Below are 17,355 nucleotides of genomic sequence, written 5' to 3'. Positions count from 1 at the left end.
TCTACTTGAAATCAATTTAAAGAAAAAAATTAAGTAAATAATGATACAGAGGGTTAGGCCAACAGAACAAATATACGTGAATGACTCAAGCTTGGGAAATAATTCCTGAAAGAGGACTGCACGACAACGAAACTTTTAAACCCCAAATTTCCCATTATAAGTCCTCTCCTGAGAGCTGGACCTTAAAGAAGTCTAAGGTAACATTTTCTCTGCATAAATCAAAGATATTACAGCTATTAGCGGTCTGACAGAGCCCAGAAATGTAGTCATGTTTGTGAAATGCGGGCATGCACAGTTTTATTATTCCAAGGTCTATTTCCCAAACCTAAGTCATACACATTTTAAACGTACGCCACTGACTTCACACGCCTCACAGTACACCACTAGCCATGGCTGAAGAACATTATCTTCTATAGAAAATATGCCAATGCCAAATTAGCCTCTTTGTACTTCCAAATAATTTCAGATAAAGATGTCACAGTTGTATTAAAACACTGCGGAAAATCAGAAAAACTTACTTGATGGTAAACTTCTTTTTCTTTCCCCCTTTTCTATAGATTATTTGGGAAATGTAAAAAGATACAACAAGAGAAAACAAAATCATCCCTAGGTTAGGCAAGTTTGTCTTGCTTTATTTTCTTCCAAACACAACCGAGATTGTCTTTGGATACATTTTGTACCTCTTTTCCCTTTTACACTAGCCTAGCCTTCTTCATAAAGTCGGGACACACACACACACATATATATATTTTTTTTTTTTCTTTTACTTGACATATTACATTAGAATTCTTTTTTCAAGTCATTTTCTTCAAAAATTAATATTTTAATGCCGTATATTTTTCTACTATGAGGATGTAACAAAACATAATTTTCTAACTATACATACTCAAATAGCTTCTACCCTTTAGTAGTCATCATACCAGAAAAAATAGATACCATATCAACCAAAGATTCATGTAAGTTCTCATTTGACCATCCTTATTAACATAAGACAATTTCTTAATATATGGGTAAAAAGGAAAATTTGTCCTTTAAAAATTTTAACTTACACATTTAATTAATGGTTGATAAACAATTTGGAAATGAACACATATGCCACAGTAAAATGCTACCTTTAAAGTAATTACTTTATGCAGGCCTGGTATTTCACTGGTCTACTGAACACAGAGAACACTGTCTGGCTAAATTCTATTACCTGATCACAAGACTGGATGTTACATCAGGCCTATGGCAGTAGTTGAAAAGAAATGGAATTTTTCACTCTCTCCAAAGTAGCTAAAGTTGAAAAGACTGACACACACTACAGGTTCATGAGTCATTTATTTCTTGATTATCTTAACAACTGTTTAAGGGTTTTACGTGATCAAAGTAAGCTTTTACTTTCCAACAATTTGTATACAGTCCTTATCTGCTTTAAGATTTGGTAAATCAATCTTATTTTTAGCTCTACTTATAAGTCTTATTTTTATAATTTCAACAATTATCTTTTAAAAGTCATTTTTCTTATTGCTATAAAAAGGATGAACTCCTGAGTGTTTATAATATTCATATGCTCTTAAAATTCTCTCCTTTGACAGTTAATGAGGTTTCTAGTGACTCAAATGCAAATAAATTTCAATTATTTAATGCTAGACAGTAACTAATTCAGAATTGCTTTTAGGTTAGTAGAATTATATTAATAAGCGAAAAGAAATAATTTATTAAATTAAGAGTTTGGAAAACATTAAGTACGAAGAAATCTTATATTAGGTGGAAGCTACCAATCAACTTATGCTATAAAAGCCATGAAGACAAATATTTTGAGTACAGTTTGAAGTAGCCAAATACCACAAACAACCCACTGACACCAGTAGTGGATAGTTAATAAAGAAGAAGAAGACATCCTAACAAAGAAATATGCAGCAGTTTAAAAAAAAGGGAAGTACCAATATGACTGAATATGGGGGGAAAGTTATAGGGATATGTGATATAGATATGTGTTCTATAATGTTATATACAAAAACATCTGTGCATTTTTACAAAAAAGAACATATATACACACACGTGCATATATGCAAAAAATTATTTCAAAAGTAAACACAATAAACTAACATCTGAGTATAGGGACTGGGGTAAAAGAGGTAAAGAAAACTTTACGTAGTGCTGTTTATTGTGCTCTTTCAGTATTTTACCACAGGAAAGAACTACTTAGGGGAGAAAGGATGAGGCATTAACTTAAAAAGAAAAAATTAATATGCTTTTAATTATTAAATATAAAGTGATACTGTTTATAACAAAATTAGCTGAATTTTCAAACAATTTAAGGGCAAACTGGTTCATCTGCTTTCAAACATATCTGTGAAGAAAAATCTAGGTTTGAAGCAATTTTACCTATAGAGATAATTTTACAATATATGTGTAGCTACTGCTTCAAAACAGTTTTTAAGGACAGATCATATGTTAGCTTCTAAGGAGCACTGTAAGGTGAAAATCTGCTTAAAAAACGATTGACTAAACTATCTATTCCATTTTACTTAAATAAAAAATCAGGAGTTCCAGGCCCAATTAGGCCTATTGTATCACAACCCAAAAGGTTATAAAATCTATTTCTCTGTGCATCAAGTCTGGTCATAGTTTTCTTTTTTAATTTTCAGTTACCACTTGTAGAAAGTACAGCTTGGTCCATCTGTGGGCCAATCCTAATTTTCATGCCTTAATTTTTTGTCCAAAACTCCCAAAGCACTGGGGTGCTTGCTGGGAAGTGGGCTGCTTTGGCCATACAAAAATGTATATATTTCAATTTTGTTCACAAGTTTCCTTTAATAAAGAATGAAATACATACTCAGCAATGTGAATGTGACAAATATTTTTATGACCAGAAGTATTATACTTTGGAATCAAGGCTTTTAAATAACTAACCTTCAATAGTCACCTCAACTTCAGGGTCCTCACTTGTTTCTGAAGGGACATGTTGAGTAGAATCTTGAAAAAAATAAAATTCTAAAATGACATTCATTATTAAGCATTTTCCACACGTTCCAACAATTTATTGATTTGATACTCCAAGAGCAGCCTACTATAAAATTTAAATGGCATTTTAATTCATTTCATATGTATAAAATTAAAGTATTTGACCCTTTTAGTTGCAAATAGGGATAAGAGAAAACAAAACCTAGAAAAACTCTGGAAAACTGATTAATACCAAGTTACCTGAATTAAGGACTCAAAAAATCTGCACTCATGGAGTAATGAGATTATAAATAAAGTCACAATTTATTTTCCTGTTGCAATTAGAAAATGCTAGAATAAAAACAAGTCTTTTCTACTTTGGTTACTATTTCTCCTCTCCTTTCAGTAACCGTAGGAGTGGTTCATACTGTTAAATGAAACCACAATTTTTTGCAATGAAGACCTTCAAAAGAATGACTATAACAAATGCATACAGGACTACAGGCCCTAATTTTGTATGTAACTTTTAAAAATTAAGTACTTTATTAAGATTTTTATTACTATACAAAACCAATGTATATCAGAATGAATGTTAGTGCTAGAAGCTTAGCTGGAGAGTATCTTCATCAGCCTTCTTTTATTTTGCAAAGGTTGAGAGGTTGATTGATTTGCCCAAGATCATGTTTGTTAGTAAAGAAATACAGACCAGAACCCAGGTTCAATTCAACTGTATTAGCACTGCATTATGACAATAAAGGAGCCCTGGTGGCACAGTGGTCAACAGCTCGGCTGCTAACCAAGAGCCTGGCAGTCTGAATCCACCAGGCGCTCCTTGGAAACCCTACGGGGCAGTTCTACTCTGTCCTATGGGGTCACTATGAGTCAAAATCGACTCAACGGCAATGGGTTTGGTTCCCTTTTTTAGGTTTGTTTGTTTTTATGACAATAAAAATCACCTCAAAAATAAAGTATTTCAAAGCCCAATACCCAATAACAGAACTGTAAAACCATACAGCAATTCAGATTGCCTGATGAACCTTCGTACCATATTTGCCTTGTATGTAAGTCTTTCGTTCTTGTAAATTAAATACCACCTATACAAAGCAGAGGATTTTCTACAGAGGAAATATCTGATTACCTTCTCCACACAGTAACATATAAAGTCAACCACACATTCTATGAAAGAGCTCACAAAGAAATGGGAAATATTGTTAACAATGAACATAATATTTTTGAGAGATACGTATTTCAGCTGGAAACCCTAACTCTACAACTGAATTTGGAAAGATTAGCCAGCATTCCAGGGACCTTAAGATCTACCTTCACTCAAAGAAGGCAAAAGATCAGATTAAAGATTTTAAAAAGTAAAATAAAAAAGCAAATGTAAGGAATATAAACAGTTACAGAATAGAGTCCCTTTTTATTCTAGAAAAATAAGGCAGAACATAAAACACTTTATGAGAGAAACAGTAATTCTAAAACATGATTCAGTTACTTTACCAGTCTTTTTCCCTGGAAAAAAATCTACAAAAATTCTTGTGGAACTATATAAACTGCTTAGAAGTAGACAAGCATCCCACATGATAACAGTTTAGTATGGCTGGTAAACTGACAAAGTAGTTTAATTTCTCTGTTTGAGGGTATTTATAAAAAAAGAAAAGAGGAAAAAAATCTTCATTATTATTTTTTCTAGAATATTTCATCTTACTAAAAGACTGGCAGCACTAAGTATTACATTTTAAAATATGGATAGAGAACCAGTAATAATTTTAATTTTAAAATACTGAAGTAATTCCTTCTTAAAACATTTTTAATATGGCACAAGATGACGGGGGGGAGCATTCTGCATCATGAAGAGCTTTACTTTACTTACTTACCATTTTGTTTCCAACCCTATATGCTTTAAGTAGATACAGTTATTAATGAGTATGGTAAAAGAGGTATATTAGATTGCAGAAATTAAAAAAAAAACTATCTGTTGGCCAAGAAGATATACCAAAACAATCATTTTTATTTCCAAAAATCATGTGTTTTAAAGATAATATTCTCTATAAAATAGAACAGATATGACAAAATAAAAACTCCTGTTTTTCTAACCTTCTGCTGGTACTTCCATTTCTGTTCCTTCATTGCCCTCTGAAGAATGATGGCTTCCTAAAAGGAAAGGAAATAATATATAGTAAACCAATAAAAAAAATGGCACTCAAAGATGCAAAGAGAAACTAGGTAGCAATGCAAACAATTTAAGCCTTATAACAAAACATATACAATATGATTCTTTAATAATTCAAGTAATGTGATCTTTCTAATTCAGAAAACAGATGCAACACTTTTTTATTTGGAAGCTAAAAAAATTATTATAAAAATACAAGTATACACAGAAAACCTTAAGTAGTTTGGAGATTTAATATTAGGAACTATAACTACACAATATAATTATTAATCTACGTTGGAATTTGAAAATAACACTATTATGTTTCAAAGTACCATGGACCCACATACACACAGACAAATCAGAGTACGTTCTTTCTTCTTTGTTCAAAAACTTAAATCTAGATAAACAAGTTCAGTTTTTGCTGTGAAATGTTTTCTATCTCAGTACTTGCTTCCATGTCTACTATGGTGGAAATAATGGAAACTCAATCCCCATGACTTAATCAAAATTGTATTTTAAGGAAACTCATAAATTAAAATTAAGATACTACCTTTAGTCTCAAAAGCATTTTAATTCACGTAATATAATCTGCCTGCTTCTAAAAACTGGAACATAAAGCAATGTATCAGGTTAGGCAGTCACAAGGTAAACAGGCTCATCCTACTAGAGCAGACGTTTTACTCACAAATAGGAAAGAAAAAACTAAGACATCATAGAGCCACTAAGGACTAAGTGCCCAAACTGCCCCAGGATACTCATTCTCTGTCCTTAAATGGAGAAGGCTGAAAACACTGCCTTCAAGCACAAATAAAAATAGTTTACCTATGAATGAGAATTAATCACTTAGGGGAGGGGAATCAGAATCTAAGATTTTTTATTCAATTGATAACTAAATTCAGAAACTGTACTAAATGTACAACCCAGACATATGTTTTAAATGTATCTTATCTAAATTTTAAAGAACATATATTAGACAGATTACAGGCTCAAAAGCTATCATTCGTATCTAGTGTCCTTGAATTAAAAATATCATACTAAGGTTAAATACTGTTGGTTTTAATGTCTAAGTTTTATGATGCCACAATTATCTTACTTCCTATTATGAAAACTCACCAGAACTCAAAACTCTAAGTAAATCTATACATCTATAGTCATGAATTAACTTTTAATTAACTTTTAAAATTAATAGTCATGAATTAACTTTTTAAAATTACTGCTTTCTCTACACACCCCTTTTTTCTCTCTTTTTAAAAAGAACTTTAACGTTTGGATTTACAAAGCATCAGGTTGTTTACAGTTGAAGAAAACAGAGATGTCAGGTCAAAGGAATGGGAGATAATAAAGAATACGACAGTGGTTAAAAAAGAAACATAGCGTAAAGAATAAGAACAGTTAAGGTAGTTACTTCTCCCATTCCTAGTATTACAATGGTGCATGTAAAAAATGATTTAATGTCTCCTTTTTGTTCTTTTAAAATAAGCAACTACATTTTTGTTACAAAGGAAGCCTAAAGAAAATAAATCTTTTGCACTCAAAGTCAGAATAGACAGAAGTAAAAGCCATCACTAATAGCCTATGATTATTAAGTCTGGGAACACTATATGAAAATACCCAAAAAGAACACCCATTAATAAACTCAGGGATTTCCAAGTGATATTTCACAATCTTTCTAAAAATGAAGAATCAACATGACCTTATCAATATTTACATTATTAACCATACAATAATAACCTTAGTTCTGACTATTCTGATATAAGGTATAAATGTGTACTTTACCTTAAATATGAAAGTGTGTCATGTACCCATTTTGAGATTCATTACTAGATTCACAAAAGGGAAAATTGGTTTTGAAAAATTGTTGCTTGTGAAGTTCATTTATATGTTAAAAAAAAAAAAAGGCCAATACATTTCTTTTTCCTTTTCCATTTAGAAAATATAGATATAAATATTAAAACACAGTCTATCCAATATAAAGAAACATTAAACACTAACAGTATGTGGGAAAATGGAAGTGAAAAAGTTATACCTTGCAAAGACTTCGAAAGGGGAAGTTTTTCATCAACATCATCAGTTTCAGAAGGGCCTGCTTTGGAATACAAAGATAATACTTCAAAAGTAATCCCAAAAATAAATTTTGGGTCACTTTGGTGAATAAAGTTGGGTAGGAAATATGGATAATAGCCTTTTCATAAAGAAAAAAGGCAAAATTAAAAAAAAAAAAGTGAGAAAATGAGTGGTGTCAATTTATGGTGTTAGTGAATGCAAGAAGTGTACCGAGATAAACTCAATACGCAGACAGTCAAAAGAAATGTTGACAATGACTAGACATAGGGACTGAATGAAAACGGTATGTCTAAAATGGTGGATATGGTTTTTTAAAAACAGTAAAAGGTACATAAAAGCAAACTGTAACTTTTACATCAAACAGATAAGAAATTCAAGTTTGTATTCAGGTGTATTTGTTTCTGCCTTGACAAATATTTAATTTTTCATGCTGAAGAAAAATGCAGAATCAAATTCTTATTCCTCCTTAGAATTCCAAAAATTATACAATTAAACTATCAGTAAACTTGAATCTCAATTGAAATAGAAACATGACAAACTACCAGGTGTTAACTGAAACTCCCCTTTCCTGCAGAACCATAAGCCCTTTTCATAACTTAACTTGGTTCTCTCCAATTGTTAACATATAAAGTATTTGGTGTTAATTAAGTTCACAGAATGCTGTGAAGATTTTAACATCACATTTACATTCATCACCAAGCATATTAGTAATTTAATTTAAAATAGAAAACAAAACACTGCGTTTTCAATGGCTACTTCTTAACATAACATCTTATGAAAACAAACTGGTTCACTATAATTCTCTCTTAATAGGATTTGGAAACTATCTCAAGGTGTTTCAAAGGTTTTCCTAACTCTTAAGAAATTTCATAGAGAGGCACTGAACTACACAATACAAGCAAAGAGTACATCAAAGAAGAAAATAATTTCATGGAAAGTACAAAAACTGCATTTAGAATCTCAACTAAGAGCAGAACTCTGAATGAAGAGAACTGACTGCAAATGCCAGACGGACGGCCTCCTCGTCACGGGACCACGGATGAACTATGCCCTTGCCAAGAAACAAGCAGTACCTACAGGTTTTAAAAAGTTGTATGTCAGCTAAGGCTATTCACTGTTCTCTAAGTACTGCTTTAGATGCTTTTCACAAGTATAGCTATGTGGCATTCTCAATATTGTTCTAATCAAAGCCTGAAACTGTTTCAAAATGGCTCAGTAATTGCCAGCATAAACAAGGGCCACGTACACATCGCACAACAACCAAATCTGTTGCCCATGGGATTGTGACACCAATAGGAAACAAACAAACAAACCTGCTCAAAGACAGCGGCCAACAGCACCACACTCTCTACAGTCCTGCCAATAATCCAATCTCCCATATCAGGCCACTGAAACTTTCAGGAGGAAGGACTGTGGCGGGACTTTATGAGAGCAACACTACTGGCAAGACTGTGGAGCGCGACACACACTCAAAGCTGCACAGACAGCCGCCATCTTGGAATAAGGCACAGCTGTTTGTTTCTGACTCGGCTCAAAATCTCACCGGCAACAGATGTGGTTACTATGCCAATACGTTTGCAGCCCTTGTTTTCCACAGTAATTACTGAACCGTTTTGAACCAGTTGAAGCCCAGGTTTTAATCTACATTTCTTAACTTTTAATGAGGTTCCCTGTAAGAGAACTGCAAGTATGTTTCTTAGGATTCCCATTGCATAAATTTCCTGTTTTAAATAATCTTTTTATTACTGATTTCTAATTTAACAAATCACATTATGTTCAGGGAATTTATTAAGACTACCATTTATTTCTTGGGTGCAGAGTTCTTTACATACATCAAATAGCTAAAGCTTGTTAATTGTAGATTTCAAACATTCTACCATTTGTATCAGACTGATGTATTGGTTACTGATAGTCATCTGTTAAAATCTATCACACAACTGCAGATTTATAAATATGTCATAATTTTAACAAATAACTGTCAATTCCTTATTTCTGCTTTTATTTTGATGCTACATTGTTGCATACATATAAAATAATGATCTCAATATCAACTTAGTGACAAAGGGGACTTCAAATAACGTTGCTAAATCAGATTTTTTTCAGTTAATATTTGCTCAGCATACCTTTTTACATCATTATACTTTCAAATCATCTACATTAATGATAGCTACATGTTTTAACAATACAGAATGTAGATTTTATTCTGTATACTTTACCAACATCCTCTAAATGCTGGTAGTGTCTATCAATCACTGTGAAAACCACAATACCTCCAACACTCACATTTAAGTAACACTATCTTAAACGAACAATGACACTTGCACAGAGATATGTCCAAGCCTATTTTGGAATAGTAAAAGTTTTTCCAGAAAAGATAAATGTCATTATATATAAAAATGGGTAAAAGAACTATAGTATAATCTATGTACTATAACTACCACAATGATAGTATTAAACCTACATGTGACAAACAGATGTATCTTCAAAATTTATATCGAATGATTGACTATGTACAGCAACACATACAGTACAGCTGTGTACATCTTAAGAACTGAGAAAATACTATATGTAAAATGTCTGTGCAAGAATATATAAATACATAATGCATATACATAACACAGACACTTCTGTGAAAATATTTATGTAGTAAAAGTATAAAATCGTTATCAATAAGGACAAACCTCAAATTCAAGACAAGGATGGGGAGAATAATGGGAATTTGGGAGGGCACAAAGGGGCTCTAACTACATCTAACATGTTATTTCTAAGGGGAGACAAAATTATTAAGATTCAGTAAATCTGCGCAAATAAAGTGAAGAGTACATGCTCAAGGACTCCATTTATATAAAATACAAAAACCTACAAAATAACCTAGGTAGTTACAAGTAAGGACAGCGGTTATCATTGGGATTAATGTGCCTGGAAGGGAGCCCAAGACAAGGGGGATACTGACACTACAAGGGGGATACTGACACTAACAGAGTTTCAAAATGCATGAAGCAAAACTGACAGAACTGTGAGGAGAAACAGGCACATGCGTAGTGCCTGCAGGACACTTCGATACTCTTCCCACAGTAATAGAACATTAGAATACAGTCAACCTGAACCACTCTATCAACCACCCTGACTTAAATGACATTTAAAGAACATCTTTCCACTCAAAACAGCAGAATATACATTTGTTCAATCATATACGGAATATTAACCAGGACAGACTATATTCTGGGTCATAAAACATACCTTAGCGTATTGAAAATAACTGAAATTACACAAAGGATGTTCTCCAAGTTATAATGGAAATAAACTATAAATTATTAACAGAAAGATATCTGAAAAATCCCCTACTGTGTAAAAGTAAACTACATACTTCTAAAAAACCCAGGGCAAAGAGGAATCACAAGGGAAAGCAGAAAATATTTTTTCATTGAATGAAATGAGCAACACATCAAAACTGGGGGGTGGGCGAAGGTGGGGGTGGGGGGCTGAAGTATTGCTTACAGTGAAATTTATGACTTGAAATGCTTATATCAGAACAAAATCTCAACTCAATGATCTAGGCTTCTAGCTTAAAAAGAAAAACATGAAATAAAAAACAATTTAAAATTAAAGCAAGAAATACTTAACCAATGAAACCAAAAGTGATTGGGGGCCACGAGAAAACATTTGAGAAATCTCTAGTTGGAGCACTGGTTCCCAGCACGAGGCAACATCTCCCCTCAAGTGACATTTGGCAATATGTGGAGACGCTTTTTATTGTCCTGACTGGGAGAATGCATCTAGCGGTAAATGCCAGAGAGGCTACTAAACCTCCCAGAATGCACAGCACATACAGATACCCACTACAACTAATAATCTGGTCCAAAATGTCAATAGTGCCTGAGTCGAGAAATTCTGAGCAAGAGCAACCAAGAAAAAAAGACACAAATTATGAAAGTGGACACGAACGAGAAGGATATCACTACACACCTTACAAACATGAAAAAGATAACGAGGCAATTCTACACAAGATCCAAAATTGGATAACATAAAGACAAAATGGATAAAACCCTTAAAAGATATGAGCTGCCAAAGATTACTAAAGAAAAGAAACATAACTTCAATAGTCCCATACTGCAGTGCAATTAATTGCTTTTGTGTGTGGCCTTTCTAGCATGGTCATGTAACTACCACCCAGGTGACTGGGGAGGACTGTGTGATAGAGTAATTGTGGCCCACCAAGGGGATTGGTTAGTTTTGCCTCAAAACAGAGTCAATTCCAGAGCAGAGAGGAGGATTGACCGCCACCAAGGAAGAACAGCCAGGAGTGGAGAGCGCATCCTCTGGACCCGGGATCCCTGCGCTGAGAAGCTCCTGGAAGCAGGAGACAGAGAGAAAGAGAGCTGTAACCTCGAAGCTGGTGAGAAACAGTGTCGAGAGGCCCAGCAGCAGGAGATGGCACAGTGGACTTCCCAGCCCACAGAGACAGAAAGCTGAGTGCCTCTGGGGAGAGGCTTAGGGCCAGGGAGAGGCGTGCCTACAAGCAGGTTGGGAAGAGGCTGTCCAGATTGAAAAACTGTATCCTGAGTGTTCCTGAGCCTGACATGTAACTGTTACTTCCCTTATAATAAACCCCACAATCCTGAGTATAGTCTTTGAGTTCTGTGTGGCCACTGCAACGAACTGTCGAACCCAGCAGGGAAGTAGAGAGTGCCATGGGGGGGATGGTTGGTGTCAGAGTTGGTGAAGGTGGCAGAGACAGGAGGCATATCTGACCTCCACCTCACAGGAATCAGCCTTGGGCTGCTGATCTTGAATTCTCCTTTCCCCTTGTGAACTTAGAGGAGGTCAGACACCGCCCCCACTGTTTTCACATATACCTACTAAAACAAAGTTAAAAATTAAAAAATGGAAGGAGCTTTAAAATGTTCCACCAGAGAAATTTCAAGGGCCAGATGGCTTCACTGGCGAATTTTACCAAACATTCAAGAGAGAAATAATACCGATTCTACAAAAACAAAATTTGCAAAGTATCACTTCCCAACTTATTTTAATAAGGCCAACTTTGCAAAGTATCACTTCCCAACTTATTTTAATAAGGCCAACATTACCAAAACCAAAGACTTGCACAACAAAAGAAAACTACTGGCTAGTATCTCTTAAGAACATAGACACAAATATCCTTAAGTACTAGCCAATCAAACACTACTACCACTTCTGGTTGCCATCGAGTCGATTCCGACTCATAGCAACACTAGAAGACAGACTAGAACTGTTCCATAGTTTCCAAGTAGCGCCTGGTCGATTCAAACTGCCGACCTTTTTGTCACCAGCCATAGCTCTTAACCACTACGCCACCAGGGCTTCCAAATCAAACATAGCAATATATAAAAAGGATACATTACAACCAAGTGAGGTTTATCCCAGGAATATAATGGTGATTCACATTTGAAAATTAATGTCTATTACCATTTTAACACATTCAAGAAGAAAAGCCATATAATCATCTCAACAGACGCAGAAAAAGCCTTTCATATAATTCAACATACAATCATCACAAAAACTCAGCAAACTATAACTAGAAGGAACTTCCTCAATCTCATGAAGGGTATTTACAAAAAACCTACAGCTATCATACTGAATGCCTTCCTCCTAAAATTGTGAACAAGGTAAGGATGCCTGCTCTTACCACTCCTATTGAACATACTACAGGGTCCAAGCCATTGCAATAATGCAAGAAAAAGACATAAAAGGCATGGAGATGGAAAAGGAAGAAATAAGGCTATCTCTATTTGCAAAGGACACAAATTGTATACAGAGAAAATCCCAAAGGAATTTACCAAAAAGTACTAGGACTGAAAAGTGAATTTAGCTAGGTCACAGGATACAAAGTTAGTATGCAAAAATCAACTGTTATTTCTATATACTAGCAATAAATTGGAAACTGAAATATAAAAAACAGTACCATTTACATAAACATAAACAAAAGCATAAAATACGTTAAAACTGAAAACTTCAAGACACTGGTGAAAGAAATTAAGGCAGAGCTAAATAATAGCTAAATAATGGATAGATATAGCATGCTCATGAATTGGAAGATTCAATCTTGTTAAGATATACAACCAAAAAACAATCTATAATTAGCAATAATTAAACACTCAGCTACTAACAGAAGGTTGGCAGTTCGGGAGAAAAGAGCTGGCAATCTGCTCCTGCCTAGGAAATCCTACGGAGCTGTTCTACTCTGTCCTATAGAGTCGTTCAGAGTCAGAAGTGACTTGATGGCACACAACAGCATCACAGTCATATTAGAAAATTCATTTCAGTAAATCATAAGCTTTGGAAAATCATTAGATGTACAAAGACAATCTATACATTCAGTGCAATCCCAATCAAAATCTCTACAGGTTTGTTAAAAATGAATCAACAAGCTGATTCTACAATTTATACGAAAGGCAAAGGAACTACAATAAGCAAAATAACTTCGAATACGAACAGAATTGAAAGGCTCTCTCACATCTGATTTCAAGATTTATTGTAAACCTAGAGTACTCAAGACACTGGGGTCTTGGCAAAAGTATAGACACATAGATCAATGGAATAAAATACACTGCAGAACAGATTAACGCATTTTTGACAGATGCAAAGGTAGTTCAACAGCAAAAGAATACTCTTTTCAACAAATCATACGGGAAAAACAGGCTATCCATTTGTAAAAAATTTAACTCAGTATCTCACACATTTTTCAAAAATTAGTTCACACTATAAAACCACAAAATTCTATAAGAAAACATTTTTGTGAGCCTGAGTCAAAAATTTCTTGGATATGACATTTAAGCATAATCCATACACTTCCCAATTAAGATAAACTGGACTTCATCAAAATTAAGAATCTTTGCTGAACAAAAGACACTGTTAAGAGAACAAAAATACAATTCACTGATTGGGAGAAATTATGTGCAAAACATATTATCACCCCCCCCCCAAAAGGACGGGGGCATTTATCATATAATAAAAAAGAACTATCAAAACTCAATTGTAATATAGGACACAGGATGGTACTAGCCAGATACCAACCTAGGAAATGAACTCTTACGGGCTATGCAAAACCAAAAGAATTACAAAAGGGAACCAAAGAGGTTAATCTGTAAATAACAGCAGCATCAGAACAATAAAAGAGGGAATAATGGTGCAGACATAGAACCTTCTAATGGAGAGGAAGCCAAGCGATAGCAAGTAATAATAGACTGGTTCAAATCTAGGAAGATAAGGATAAATTTCAAGGTAACCACAAAGAAAGTTAACAAACCTACTCATCAAAACAAAAAGGAAAAACATAAAGTCTCAGTAAAAACAAAACCTACAAAAACAAAACAAATGAAAAAAATCCACAAACAAAAGGAGCTCAGCACAGGAGAGTAAGAGGAACAAAACTGGAGGACATTATGCTGAGTGAAATAAGTCAATCACAGAAGGACAAATATTGTATGAGGCCTCTACTGTACAACACATGTAAAAGTTTACCCACAAAAAGAAACAATCTTTGTTGGTTAGGAGGGATGGGAGGAGTAGGGTAGAACTAAATAGATACGTGGTAACTTCGGTGAAGGGTAAGACAGTACACAATACTGGGGAAGCCAGCACAACTTGTACAAGGAAAGGTCATGGAAGCTCCATAGATACTTCCAAACTCCCTGAGGGACTGAACTGCTGGGCGGGGGGCTGTGGGGACCATGGTCTCAGCTCAATTGGCATAACAGTTTATAAAGACAATGTTCTACATTCTACCTTGGTAAGTAGCATCTGGGGTCTTAAAAGCCTGTGAGCAGCCATCTAAGACACTCCACTGGTCTCACCCCTTCTGGAGCAAGGGAGAATGAAGAAAACAAGATACAAGGAAAAGATTAGTCCAAAGGACTAATGGACCACAGCTACCATGGCCTCCACTAGACTGAGTCAAGTACAGCTAGATGATGCCCGGCTACCACCACTGACTGCTCTGACCTGGATCACAATAGAGGGCCCTGGACAGAGCTGGACAAGGATGTAGAACAGAATACTAACTCACAAAAAAAGATCAGATTTACTGGCCTGATAGACTGGAGAAACCCCGAGAGTATGGCCCCTGGACACCCTTTTAGCCCAGTGGTGAAGCCCCTCCCGAAATTCACCGTTCAGCTGGGGACTGACAGCCTCATGAAACAAAACAGGACTAATGAGGCACAGCAGTCCAGGGACAAGGACTAGAAGGCAGGAAGGGACAGGAAAGCTGGTGACAGGGAACCCAAGGCTGAGAAAGGGCAGTGTTGACATGTCGTGGGGTTGTTAGCCATAGTCATAGGGCAACATGTATACTGTTTAATGAGAAACTATTTGTTCTGCAAACCTTCATTTAAGGTACAAAAAAAAAAGAATAATCTATGTGAGCTCAAATTGACAACAGCAACTCAAAAGGTTTGATGGGAAGCCTAGGGGACAGTGAGTTGAAGATAATGGTGATGGAATAATCTGGAAAAGGATAGTGAGAATAGCAGCACAAATGGAAGAATGTCATTGATGTCACTGAACTGTACATGCAGAAACTTTCAAAACGGTGTCACTTTGGCTATGCATATTTTCACCAAAAAAAAAGGTCCTCAAGGTTGAGAAGGAGAGTGTTGACATGTCATGGGGTTGTTAACCAATGTCATAAAACAATATGTGTAGTGACTGTTTAATGAGAAACTATTCTGTAAACCTTCATCTAAAATACAATAAAAAAATAAAAAAATAAAATAAAAACTCAATTGTAAGAAAAATATCCACTTTGCTTGCTAGATACAAAATCTAACTGTCTAGCTTCCACCCTTTTCAACTGCAACTAGGATACTACCATTTCCGGCCATCCTTCCCCTTTACAGACACTTGATTTCCAAACTCGTATTTGATCAGGCATGGCCTTAAATCATTCACCCTTCCAATATGAGCAGGGGCGAAAGCTTCTATAATCATGGCCGATAAGAAGCAGCACTGTTGATAAATATATCAAAGACAAAGCCACACTTTTTACTTTAAAATTGAAACATAATTTGTACAAAAAGAATTTTTATTAAACAGTACTTATGAAATATATACACATATATTAGTCAGGTACTAACAACTGCAATCAAGTCTAAATAATTCTCAACATTTTAACTTTCAAATTAAAAATCCTCAGAATTATCACAACTTTTAGCCATGTGATTCCTAATGACATAAACAATAAACTGTTCATAACTGACTGTTGAAAACATGAAGTTAACCAACAGTTTAATATACATACAGATATTCACATAATTACAAACCAGAATAAATTTATGCATACACATTTACAGTGCCCCAGAATTATTAAGGCTTATATTTTTAAAGGAAATAAACCTATTAGCCAATGCAAACTAAAACCACAATGAGATGGCTAAAATGAGCAAGACTGACCATTAAGAGTGTTTGTGAGGGTGTGAAGTAACTAGAATTCTCATATACCGCTGGTGGAAATGTAAAATAGTACAAACACTCTAAAAAACAGTTTGGCAGTTTCTTAAAAAGTTAAATACCTACCATGTGTCCCAGCTATACAATTTCTAGGTATTTACTCAAGAGAAATTAAGATAAATGTCCACGCAGACTTATACACAAATGTTAACAGCAGCTTTATTTGGAACAGCCCAAAACTGAAAACAATCCAAAAGTTCATCATTACAAGGAATAAACAAATTATGGTATAGCTACTCAATGGAATAATACTCAGCAATAAAATGGAATAAACTACTAATACAGATAACATTATGGATAAACTTCAAAACTATTATCTGGAATGAAAGAAGCCAGATCCCACTGACAAAAATAATGTACTTTATGAATTAATGTATATAAATTTCTAAAAAATGAAAGCTAATCTAAAATTATAGAAATCAAATCAGTGGTTGCCTCTGGACGGGGTAGGGCAGTGAATTACAAAGGGACACAAGGAAGCTTTCTAGGGTAACAGATAGTTCGTTTTCTTGATTACACTGAAGATGGTTTAGCAAATATATAAAAACGGTATATACAAGTATATACATATGACAAAACTAATCACATTTTACACTTTGAAAGTCTGAAATACTTCAATAATACATTGATAAGAATTTAACCTGACTATATAAAATATGGAAAACATCCTTCTAAATTGGAACCAACCAATGCATAAAAGCAAACTGCATCAGGAAATTATA

The 17,355-nt window shown here is 34.5% G+C and overlaps 1 protein-coding gene across 10 annotated transcripts in view; it reads right to left on the bottom strand.

Annotated features, from left to right (window-relative positions):
• GTF2I (general transcription factor IIi) overlaps nt 1–17,355 on the bottom strand; it is a 140,535-nt gene that overhangs the window by 70,950 nt on the left and 52,230 nt on the right. For 5 of the 10 annotated variants that reach the window (XM_004380767.2, XM_023735293.1, XM_023735294.1 and 2 more), the window contains 3 exons: nt 7,110–7,169; nt 5,026–5,082; nt 2,899–2,961 (listed from right to left, as the gene is read on the bottom strand). In XM_004380767.2, the coding sequence (XP_004380824.1) occupies nt 2,899–2,961; nt 5,026–5,082; nt 7,110–7,169 (180 nt within the window). The remainder of the gene's footprint in view (nt 1–2,898; nt 2,962–5,025; nt 5,083–7,109; nt 7,170–17,355) is intronic. The other 5 variants (XM_023735295.1, XM_004380769.2, XM_012556775.2 and 2 more) reach the window with 5 other exon arrangements.

The sequence above is a fragment of the Trichechus manatus genome, unplaced genomic scaffold (genome assembly GCF_000243295.1).
Source record: "Trichechus manatus latirostris isolate Lorelei unplaced genomic scaffold, TriManLat1.0 scaffold00077, whole genome shotgun sequence".
In the NCBI taxonomy this organism is placed as follows: Eukaryota; Metazoa; Chordata; class Mammalia; order Sirenia; family Trichechidae; genus Trichechus; species Trichechus manatus.
Note: the sequence above shows the minus strand (reverse complement) of the source record. Positions and strands in the feature narration are given on the sequence as shown.